Source organism: Lipophrys pholis, assembly GCF_963383615.2.
Source record: "Lipophrys pholis genome assembly, chromosome: 18".
Taxonomy (NCBI): domain Eukaryota; kingdom Metazoa; phylum Chordata; class Actinopteri; order Blenniiformes; family Blenniidae; genus Lipophrys; species Lipophrys pholis.
In genome coordinates this window covers 20,382,128-20,394,042 of record NC_137646.1, presented here as the reverse complement: position 1 = coordinate 20,394,042, position 11,915 = coordinate 20,382,128, and the positions used below count along the sequence as shown (strand labels likewise).

The 11,915-nt window shown below is 42.4% G+C and overlaps 1 protein-coding gene across 2 annotated transcripts; it reads left to right on the top strand.

The window, feature by feature from the left end:
• Positions 1–4,646, top strand: slc3a2a (solute carrier family 3 member 2a). 2 transcript variants are annotated; one of them, XM_080486109.1, is made up of 10 exons: positions 1–128; positions 847–1,066; positions 1,148–1,332; positions 2,039–2,212; positions 2,308–2,399; positions 2,533–2,669; positions 3,212–3,321; positions 3,430–3,710; positions 3,789–4,008; positions 4,086–4,646. In XM_080486109.1, exons 2-10 carry the CDS (start codon positions 870–872, stop codon positions 4,223–4,225), a joined length of 1,536 nt encoding a protein of 511 aa, XP_080342235.1. In that variant the 5' UTR covers positions 1–128; positions 847–869; the 3' UTR covers positions 4,226–4,646. The 2 variants fall into 2 exon arrangements, with proteins under 2 accessions (XP_080342235.1, XP_080342236.1); XM_080486110.1 differs by having other exon boundaries at positions 14–128; positions 778–1,066.
• Positions 4,647–11,915: the final 7,269 nt, after the last annotated feature.

Here is an 11,915-nt window from a genome sequence, read left to right as displayed (position 1 = left end):
GTCCCGGGTGGGCGGAGATAAAGTCGGCATCTACAAATATACACGCTGAAGCTCTTCTGGGGATTACGTTCAGGGATAAACGACATTAGGAGACAAAGGAAAGGCGGGCGGACTTCGCGTTTTTACAGGTAAAACTGAAGTTTATGAAGTTTTGACCCCCAGTGAACATGGATTAAGGAGTTCGGGTGGTTATTTGCTGCACGTTTTAGGTGCGAGGCAGCCTCGTGTGTCTGGTGACGTAGCACTGGGGATAATTTCATCATCTTCGAAGAATACAAATTGGCCTATATCTATCTTTGTAAGACAAGGTTTTATTTAAAGTTACACGTTTGTTTCAGACTTTTTATCTGCGTTGGTACTCATCTTCTGTTTAATAATGGCTAAATATATCACTTCCGGATGATAGAATTAAAGCGCAAATTAACCTGTTGAGTTTATAAAGTGGTTTAACGACTAACAAATCTAATGTATCAAATTATTCCATTTGGATAATTTCATGGACGCAAGTGTAGAATAAAAAAAAAAGTGTGTGTAATGGGAGTTGGCTGAGTTGTAACTTTCAGCCTTGGTTACGTCAGACAACGTGATGAACTCATTAAGACATCACCCAACATTTATTTAAAGTCTAATATGGATTCTGAACAATGTTCCTTAGTAAGCATTTCAGCTTAGCTATTTTTAATGACCCCAGTCTCTGATTTCACGTTAAGAGGTCTGCACACTCACCAGAGACGTCAAACCCAGTTACTAAGCAATGTAATCTAATATCCCATATAGCCCGCAGGACGTCTCCCCGACCCAGTTACAGCCCACCTGACAACCGGTCTTCCCGCTGCTTTTGTCCAGCTCTGCAGAAATCAGATCCAATCATGAGTAAGGACACGGAGATCGACTTGAAAGAAGTGGAGCTGAATGAGCTGGACCCAGAGAAGCAGCCCATGACGGGCGACGGCCCGGCTGCTACCGGGGAGAAGAACGGCAGTGTCAAGCTCAAAATCCCTGAAGACGAGGTGACCTTCACTGGCCTGTCCAAAGACGAGCTGATGAAGGTCGCAGGCACTCCCGGGTGAGGAATGCTGCGTTTGGTTTCTCTTAATTCTTCCAACTATAACAATGACGCGTTCTCACACTGATCCTGTTCTTTTAGATGGGTGCGGACACGCTGGGTGCTTCTCATCCTGTTCTGGCTGGGCTGGCTCGGCATGCTGGCTGGAGCCATAGTGATCATCGTCCAGGCACCCCGCTGCAAACCCATCCCAGAGATGAACTGGTGGAACGAAGGACCCCTGTACCAAGTCTCTGACATTCAGGCCTTTTCTGAGGGATTGGAAGGTACAGCATTTTATTTAGTTTTAAATGCGATTTAATTTTTATTCTTTTTTCCTGTTCTTGTCTTAGTTCAACAGCTCGTTCTCATGAGACGCATCTTGTGACCACGTCTTTCTTTCCATCCTCCTTTGTGGTCTGTATCAGCTGTTTGAGATAGCAAACTGCTGACGATGCTGGTTCAGACTGACCAAAGGTTCAAAGGACACGAAAAAAACGTCAAGTCATTTGTTTCATATCTCTTATATTCAGAGCTTACGCAATGTTTTACACGCTTTTGTGGTTAGTTCGGATTTAGATTCCGATCTTCCCCATTGTACTCTGGTCTTTTCTGTTATACAGGAATAATGTGTTTGTGACCAGACGGAACAAATTGTACCGCTGTTCCTCAAGTGATTTACTAAGCTGTTGGCCTTCCAACGAGCCTCCAGTGGAGTTCCGAAAACCCCACGTGACTCTTTATTGTTTCCACATAAAGAATCTCCTTGTGCTCAGGCTTCACATGGCGACCAGAGGATGTGAACGGGACCGCTCACATGCTCCCGCCTTCAGTCATTCTGAAGCTCAAAGAGCCTCGGCGATCAACCTGTCGCTCCCTCACTTTGTTCTTCTGTCCCCCCACGTTCCCGACCCCTTGACACTGCGACTCTCGGGGTGTTTCTGCCCGACGTGAGATTCACCGACAGTATTTCATTCTTTCTCCTCTTGAAAGGTTTCGCGGCGAAGTTGGATAACATGAACCAGTTAAAGGTGAAAGGTTTGGTCCTTGGGCCTCTTCACACCGTGCAGGCCAACGAGAAGAACACGCTCAATCTGCAAATGATCGACGTGGCTCAGGGGACGGAACAAGATCTGATCGCCGTCCTGGACAAGGCCCACAAGAAAGGTAGCTCACTTTCCAGCCGAGGGCTGCCATTTCAGCGTGACGTCGAAGACTCGGGCAGTGCTGGCTTCACTCAGCCTTTTTCTGTCTCTTTTTAGGGATTTCTGTGGTGCTTGACCTGACTCCAAACTACAAAGGTACCGACCGCTGGTTCTCATCCAGCCTTGATGAGATAATGGAGAAAGTCACGGTATGCAATGAACAAGTCTTGTCTTTTCATTTATTAGCTGCGTTTTATCCTGTTGATCTTTCTTACTGCTGCAGGAGCTGCTGAAGTGACGGTGCTTTTTCTTTTCTCCCCCTCCTTCCTCCTTTCTTTCTAGGTTGCAGCTGAGCACTGGCTAAATTTGGGGGTGGATGGTATCAAGATATCTGACCTCACAATTCCTTCCAACTCACTGGACTGGTCCAAGCTGCGCGCTGCTGTTCAGGGAAACCGCACTGATGACTCCAAGAAGAAGTAATTACGACTGCATTTTTGGAAGGCTTGAAATTATTTACAGCTCTGAGTGGGGAGGGGGTAGGGGGGTGGGGGGGGGGGACCAAAAACAAGTGTGACTTGAAGTGCAGGGAACTTCATTTGACATTTCGTTTGTTGTAGAGTCCTAGATGAAGTAATTTCCCTTCAAACACTGAAGGAGGAAACGGTCATTGGGGAGTCTGAACACGGTGCAATTGTTTAATGAGGTGAACATGGCGATCAAAAGCATTCCAGTGTGCAGGGGGTTTGTCTGGAAACAGGTCAGCTGCCGCCACATGCAGAGAGCAGCAGTGCTTCAGCAGCACCTTGTGTTCTAGCGACATCTTGTGGTAGATTCTAGGAACAGCAGGAGGAAGTACAGTTTTTACTAATTTAATACCTTTATATCCAAACTAAAGTTGCATGGTTGCTGGAGTTGAGACTACAGACAATTTCTAAACACATTTTAAGCCAAAAATGTATGTTTTCTGATGAAACCTTCTGCTGCGACGAGGCTGAACTGACCACGTTCGTTCCTCCAGGGTGCTGATGGGAGTTGTTCGCAACATGTCCTCTTCAGAAGTGGCCAGGCTGGTGAACACCACCAGTACAGATCTGGTCCTGTCTGACGTGCTCAGCAGTAAAACTGCAGGTATGCTACTTTTGCCATTAGTGATACTTCAATGTTCTTATTTTTTTATTTTTTTTGTACTTTTATTCATTGCAGTCATCGTTTTTTTTTTTCCTTGAATGTCTGCAGGTGTGGAGCGTATCCAGGCCATGGACGACCTTTACTCTCAGCAGAGGAACATCGGCTGGGGCCTCGGTGCCGCCCAACAGGACATGCTGGCCAACCTGGCCAACTCCTCGGCCCTGATCCGTCTCTACCACCTCCTAGTGTTCACCATGCCGGGAACGCCAGTCTTCACATACGGAGATGAAATCGGCCTGCAGGCGGACCCGGGCGTGACGCATCCTGCCATGGTGTGGGACATAGAAAAGGAACCGACGGACGAGAATCCCGCGGACGCGGCTGCAGAGGTAACGGGGAACACATTGACTCTCGGTGCAAAACGAGACAAATGTAATCTTTACATGGCGTTTTAACCTCGTTCGCAGACGGTCCGTAAGGAGCGCGTCGCTCTGAGGAAGTGGTTCAAAGCGCTCAGTGACCTGCGAGTCAAAGAGCGCTCGCTCCTCCACGGAGACTACTACCCTCTGTACGCGGCCCCCTCGTCACTCGCCTTCCTCCGATTGTGGGATCAGAGCGAGAGATACATAACGGCGGTCAACTGGGGCGACCAAGCCGAGACGTTGACGCTAAAACTGCCAGTTACAGGTAAGGCACCCATCATGAAACCTGTGGCATAGAGACACTTCAGCCGTTCTCTAAATCGTTGATCTTTGTCTCTGCAGAAGGAGTCGAGCTGCCAGAGACGGCAATAGTCAAGATCTCGACAGACGAGGACCTGGCGGTGGACTCCAGCATAGACCTGGACAAAGTCACACTCAAACCCGGACAGGCCGTCCTCCTGCAGTTCCCCTACACAGGCTGAGGGTGGCGCCACACTGTAGTAAAGTCACAGCAAGGTGACATTTTCTAGAACATAATTGGTTTTACTATAATTAAAACAGAACTTTGAATTTTCTAGCGACGAACTCAAAGGAAATCTTCCACTCAAATGCAAAACGCAGGCCAGTAACATTCTGTTTGGAGTTTGAGTCATTTTAGAACTTCTTTTTTTTTTAATTTTTTTGTTTGGGTTTTTATTTTTTATCAAATACGTGAGAATTTGTTCTTATATTATTTATTTTTTTTGACTCTTCATTCTCCACACATATGAAAGACATTCCAATCTTTGCTCTCTGGGCGTTTTATTTTCAATTTCAATGTGTTGTTTTCTTTTATGGCCGTTTTGCGTTCTCACTGGAAGAAACTGGAACTAAAGTGGAAAAGAATAAAAGTTCTGTACCTACTCTGGCGTTGTGTGTTTTTTTCAGTGAGATGTAGATATCATCAGTCTGTATTTTAGTCTGCGCTGGAGATGATATCGGAGGAGACGCCCGCTGTTTTTCGGTATGTACAGGTGTGCGAAAGTGTGTCGCAGATGTTAAACGGAGGAAGCGCATCTATGTTTTTATCACCATCCTGTCTCGTTTATAAATTCATACGACACTTTGAAATGTTTTTAATCCCACAAAAAGAGCATCGCAGTTCCAAACTTGGCAAATGAAAAGCGTTTTGACGTCAGAAACGACTGCAGCTCGACAGACGCCTCTGCGTTTCTTCCCTCACGTGGATCGTGTATAAATGTGAATTAAGTAAAGATTTGGACTGTTTCCTGTTACTTTACACAGAAAACTTGACTTGTTTCAAGAGGATGTTTGATTTAAAGGGTTATGTATGATTGCAAAACTAGCCACAGGACTAGAGAACATAAATGAATATATTCTAAATTCTTAAGTATTCTTATTTCTCACTACTGTAGTCGGATCTGTTGCCGTCATTCATCACTGCGTTGTAGCTTCGTCTGTAGCCGCTGTGGTTTTACATGCGATAGTTGAGTTAACAAAAAAAACCCTCTGTATTATGAATTAAAGCTCCAAGTCTATAATGCATGAATTGCACTAAAACATGTCTGTCTGTGTTCTCACATTAAAATCCAGAAGAGTGTAACTTTATTTACAAACCTTAATAGTACGCAGCTGATATATGAACAATATATTCACTTGATTTAATGGTTTTGAGGTTAATATATGTATTCCTGTGTAAATTAGCATTTTCTTTCTCATTTAAATGAGTAAAAAAAGGGATTTTTGCTCAAATATGAGCAACAGTTCTATTTCAACTACACATTTAATATAAATATCCAACACGAGGGAATAAAAAAACTACCAATTTATCAACAACTATGACTTGATGTATCTAATATAGTTTTTTCTTTAATTGTAAAACCATGAACGTTATTAAAGGTTAGAGTTCATAGTCACCAAATGCAAAACTGTATAATATTGTCGACCAGAGTAGTCTGTCTGGAGTTAGTTCAATGTCTAATGATTTTGAAGTACTTAATCTAGACTTTTAACTGCAATGTGTTGTTCGGTGTGTTTTTAACCTCATGACCCCAGAGTCAGAATACAGATACGCCAGTTAGTTTCAAAATAACGATCATAATTTATAAGAATTTGATGTTTACATAAAAAACACGTTATAACACGGATAAATGTCTCCATCACATCTGTAGCTACTCGTAATAACCTGCTAATAGTGTAATAAGATTTTTTTGTCCTTTATTGTAATAACGTTTCACCAATAATTGTTATTACATGATTGAAGTGTTAAAAATCTTTATTTTGTGTAGTTTGTTCATCAATAATAGATATGGTTAAAGGGACAGTGATCATTTTCATTCATTAAGGATACAAATGCGGCAGCATTCTTAGTTAATCTCAATTGCAGGAAATAAAATAGGATTAGAAAAATTCGAATAATAAAATACACAACATATCTTTTGGTCTCTTTGCTTCTTGATTCTCAGTTCGTGCATGATTGTACTTTTGTTTCTTACTTTATTGCTTCATTCAATTTAAGGTTGTAATGAAATTCTTCATTTCAAAGTTGTTAGTTTGTGAGCTGCATGTCATCATCAATATGTTGACTTAGTATGAAGAACTACCTTCCGTCATGGACATAATAAGCTTAAATGCCTATTTTGTTAAATGAACGCACTGAATGTACCATCTTAAATGTGAGCGTGAGAAGAGAGACAGACACCAGTAGATTTTTAAAGGTTTTCATGAGCTTAGAAACGTGTGTTTCCTCTTTATGTTATGGACTTAAAGAGAAAAGTTCTTGTTAGTTTTTAGTCACTCGAAGTTCATCCTTGTGGTTCGCCACAGCTGAAGGTTTAGTTGGACTGAAGTTTTCTCCGGAGGCTTGTTATAAAGTGCAAATGTGTGGATGAAATAAACAAACGTGCTTAAAACAACACTCCAGCATCACTGAAAACTAAACTTTCAACTTTTTTTTTTTTTAACAAAAGTTGTGCAGCAAATGTTAAGAACGCCAGTCAAACTTTGTGTATGTGTGTGTGTGTGTGTGTGTGGGAAAGAGAAAATATTCAAAAATGCGGGTCAAATCCAGTCTTTTGGTAAAAATGTCAAACAGCCCCCAACCCCCCCCCCCCCCCCAAAAAAAAAACATGTGAAACCGAAGCTGACTGAAGTCGACACGGTTTCAAAGTCCTGATACAATACGGGGCCGCCGTGTTGCTGTGGTATCACAGGGGAGATTTGAAGTAAGTAATAGCGGGAATCAGAGCCCGTCACAGCACCTCTGGGTCCAACCCACGCCGCTGCGAAACCAAAACCGCCGGCGTGCACACTCATGACTGGCTCTCAGTCTGAGTCTGACACACCTCGCACGCCGGTGGCATGACGCGACGTGACCTTTCACATGGAGCAGAGCAGAGATAATGAATTAGAGCGGTGATGTGCTGTAAACACCTGGAAACTGAGCCTCTTCATCTGGCACCCGCATCCAGCAGTCTAACCAGAGAGATCTGCGTTATTGTTGATCCTTCTGACTGCTGCAGGGGAGCTGCTGTGCAGCGGAGCAGAATAACAGAATGACCCCAGGTTTGGCCGGAAGCCACGTCGAGTTTGCATGTTCTTCCTGCCTCGAGCGTTTCCTGACACAGGGAAGAGAGTGAGCGTGTGGGTTTGTTCTGTTATTGACCCGGCTTCCTTCCAGAGTCAGCCTGGAATCGGCCCCATCCCCGTAGAGCAGAATATAGACGATCGTACAGTAAAACTGTATTTCAGCTCCACTGTTTATGAGACTTAATACTACCTGACTAATGACAATCGACTTCATCCGTTCATCATTTAAAGCTGCTGTGAAGGGTCCTCACAGCCACAGACAACCCCTCATCAATTATGAACTATTTACTCATTTTTATACATTATTTCCTTTATTTGGATTAAAGTTGGCACTTTAAAGTGACCATATGCAGCCCTTCAGCTCTCCTTGACCGGCCCACCAAGTGTAATCATTGGTTTTAATTACAACTAAAATGGTCACATTCTTCACATTATTGGACATTATTATATTATTGCTTGTGTCAAGCATACCTTACCTTCTAATTGAGCAAAACTCAAGTCAACTTATGTCTCGGCGCTCAATGGTATTGTTAATTTATCATGTGGCCCTTTTGGGAAAACTAGTTGCCCACCCACAATAATAATAATAATAATAATAATAATAATAATAATAATAATAATCCCACGTCCCAAGAACAATTACAAGATGATATCTATTGACTTTGTAAGTTGGTTTAAAATGACGCGGCCTTTCTTTTGTTTGGCGTTCACCCATAACAGAATTTAGATCACTGGTTTAGCCTGCAAGTTATTGTATGTGTTCAAATCATATCTTTTTTATTTATTGTTATCTTTATTATTATTCACCAAATGGTAAATAGATTTCACTTGTATGGCGCTTTTCATCGCAAACTCAACTTTCTGCCTCGAGCTTTCCAATCTAAATTGTAAATAACAATATTGTTGCGATATTTAACACTATTTAACATGTCTGCATATATCTAAGTGTTATATGATGTGGTTTTAGCGCCCAGGTAAAATAGGTCAAGTTTACAGTTCGACACTTGTGATGGTTTTTAGTAACGAGCAAGGAAATGCTTCATGTCATTGAGATGGTTGGGTGATTTTCTCTTCTTTAATGTACGACTGTGACGCATTGTGAAACACACGCGCGCGCGCGCGCACACACACACACCACACACACACACACACACACGCACTCACAAAGCAACACTATGTTGAGTGTGTGTCCTGTGCACTCTCTACTGTTCTCCTCCCCTTCTCTCTCTCTCTCTCTCTCTCTCTCTCTCTCTCTCTCTCTCTCTCTCTCTCTCTCTCTCTCTCTCTCTCTTTCACACACTCTCACACACTCTCTCACACACACACACACACACTCATGTACCCAGTGTGCACACACTCCTCACTCACACATGTCTGTCAATCACAACCCAGCAGGTAAGTTGTTTTTTAATTCTCCTCCAGTTGCTTCTTCTTGTTTCAGTAGAAGATGAGCAGTCAGGGACTTTGACGTGAAGTTAAGAACGAGCCTTGCTCATTAGCATTAGCCTGTTAGCAGACACACAGTAAACATACCTGCCCTCAATTAAAAGATTCCATTTGGGGAGATTTAAAAAAAATAAAAGAAATGCTCATTTCCAGTGTTGTTCTTGTGGTAAACCCTGTTCGAAATAAGAAGCTCACACATGAAAGTGTCATCATTAATAGTATTTTATGCATCACATTTAATGAGGGAAAGAAAAATGATATGGAAATGCATCATAAAGATACATCCTGTAAGGCACTTTTCTTCTAACCAAAACTTGTTGACATGACAAAGTTTCTGCTTACCCACTGAAAATAAAGCATGGCGACTTTGATAAGTAACTCGAGGAATTACTTCTATTTTGGTCTTTTATTTAGGATGTTATTAAGCCGAGCTTCTCTCTGGAGAAGTGAAATTATTCTGCTGTTTGAGTGAATCAGTCATTACTGAAGTCTGATGGGACCTGGTGCCGAAAGACATGATTTTATTATCTGAATACAACAAGAAAGTAGAAGCAATAAAGCAAAACACATATATTCCTCGCTACCAATACCCCAGGAGTGATGAAAGATGTTATGTACCATTAGATGTCTTCTGTCTCGCAAAGTACGCATCGGTTTTAATTCAAGAAAAAGGCAATAGAAGTATGTAAACGTAACGTTGATGATGCTACAGCTGTGTTATGTGATCGTAGAAGTAATAAGTTACTGTTGAAATTAGGTGCTCTTACAACAATGCTGAAGAAACGTTAACCAAACCTAAAACCCAATCCCACGCGTTCTTTTTGAAAAAGGACTTCCACAGGGTCGTTGGTCTTTATTTTGCTGATATTTCTGAGGCTGAAAGCATCAATCAGATGCATTAGTTCCATTAGATCGAGATGCTTTATCAAAGCAACAGTGTTAATGTTAACATGGAAATAAACTGTGACGATCACTATCAAAGACGTCCTGCAGAAAACTGCTTCAGCGTGGCTCTCTTTGCTTTTTCCCCCTTAAACGATTGATCACCGTCACATCGATCTGTCAGCATGTCAGTTGTTGGATTAGGAGCGGTTTGTTTTTGCTCGTCCCTGTGGTGCCATGATGAAAAACCTTCCTTGTGCATCATTATAATGTCTCTTTGGTGTCCAGTCGCTACCGATTGTTTGAAAACGAGCTGGAAAATTGCTGCTTTTCGTGTTGTTGTTGTTTTTTGACTTGATTGTTGTGACCTTCTTTGACATCTGCAGACAGAACGAGGGCAACAAGTGCTGCTGCAGTGTTCGTCTCTCCTTTACATCTGCAGGCCCGGATTAGAACCACTTCTGCAGAGGAAATATCCTCATGTTTGAATTTGCATTAAAACAACACATGAGGGAAAAAGAGCAGACTCAGCTTGCTTCACAGGCTTTAAGTTTCTCTGCTTATATGTTTGGACTGGCTGCAAATAATCCTCCATAATCCAATCAAGCAGAACCGAACGAATCAAGTTGTTTAAGTCTTTGTAGAAAAAGGTTGACGTGAGATGTGGCATGACGCTTCGCCGTTTAAGCACGTTAGAGTTGTCATGGAGATGAGATGTAGAGATGTCTTGGCCCTCGCCGTTTAGCGGTTTTTGGTTTGTTTGCCATCACGAACAGAAGATTCTCCGAATTCGCAGCGACTTTTCTGCGTTTTGCTTCGACTCTCAGAGTTTTTGCTCGTGGCTCAAAGGCGCAAAGTTTAGTTTTTTTTGTCACGTTGCTGAAAGTTGGTCCACTTTGTTTTTCCCTGGTGTGCTCCACCAGCCACGTGTTTTTCGGCGGCGGCGGTTTTTTTTTTTTTGCGTTGCCACTCGCGTTCTTCTGGTGAGGCATCCGGGAAGCAGTTGTTTTAATACGCGCAGTGTCTCCCTCCTCAGCCGTGGAAACTGTAACTCCCTCACGGCTGCTGTGGCGGTCTCCCCTGCACTCCTCCGCACGAGGTTACTCGCTGTGTCTGTCTTCACATGGCCTCTGGAAGACCGCAAAGTGAGTGTTAATGTCACTTAATAAGCGTGCGCCATTAGTCTGTACTCACTGAGCGATGCTTTATGGCGATACTACAGTTTATTATTCTGACTTCTCCATTGGCAGCAGTGTCGTTAATCTGTAGAGATTAGACAGGGAATGGTCTCCAGTCCATCCACACATTCAGACCGACAAATTTATTTTAAAATTACAACCCAGTGCATTTGTTTGGACTGTGAAAGGAAACTGGAGTACAGAGACACATGCACAGGGATAACATGCATTCTCCAAACGGCTCCCGTCCAGACTCAAACCAGGGACCCTATGAGTGCTAAACCACTACACCATGGTGCAATGCACGCGTCTGTGACCAGCTTTATCTGTTTTTATGAATCTGTTGATTTTAATGATTTTTTTTTTTTTTTTATAATTTTCAAAATAAAAGGGTAATATTTTGTATTACTCAACTTTAGTTTTATTTATTTATTTACAAATAATAAAGAAATCAACACCTCGCATGATCTCTACATTTAGCATCAGTGACGCATTCGTTTGAATATGTTGCGCATATTTTTGGTTTCTCACGTGCAAAAATGAGAAGACAGTCGTGGTACTGCGAGTTAAAGCACTTTTTAAAACCTCTCTCCAGCACTGGACAGTCCTGCAGTGGTGCCGGACCAACCTCAGGGATCCAAAACACAACCAGAGGCCACAGCACATGATGTGCCCCGATTTAGATTTGGACTCCAGCGACTTTTTAGGGACACGTTCAGCAGCAGAGTCGTGACTTTTTACTTCTGCGAACAAGTTTTCCTCTCAAATCCATAGTTCTGATTCAGTAGGAGGAAAGTTACACTGCAGCTTTTTAATCGTCCGTCTGACCTGCCGAAGGGAACAAGCAGGCTCGCCGCCTTCCCACAGAGGGTTTTTTTTTTTTTTTAATAAAAGGGTTCAAGGTTGTTCATCTCGCCTCTTGAGTTTCTCTGTTAGAAAATAGATTGTGGACCAAAGGAGAGAAAAACTCTTTCTGTGATGAACGATGCAGATTATTTAGCTTTGTGACTTTTATTTGAAATGGAAAAAAAAAAAAGAAGAAGAAAAATTCACATATTTGATTGGACTTCAGATTTTT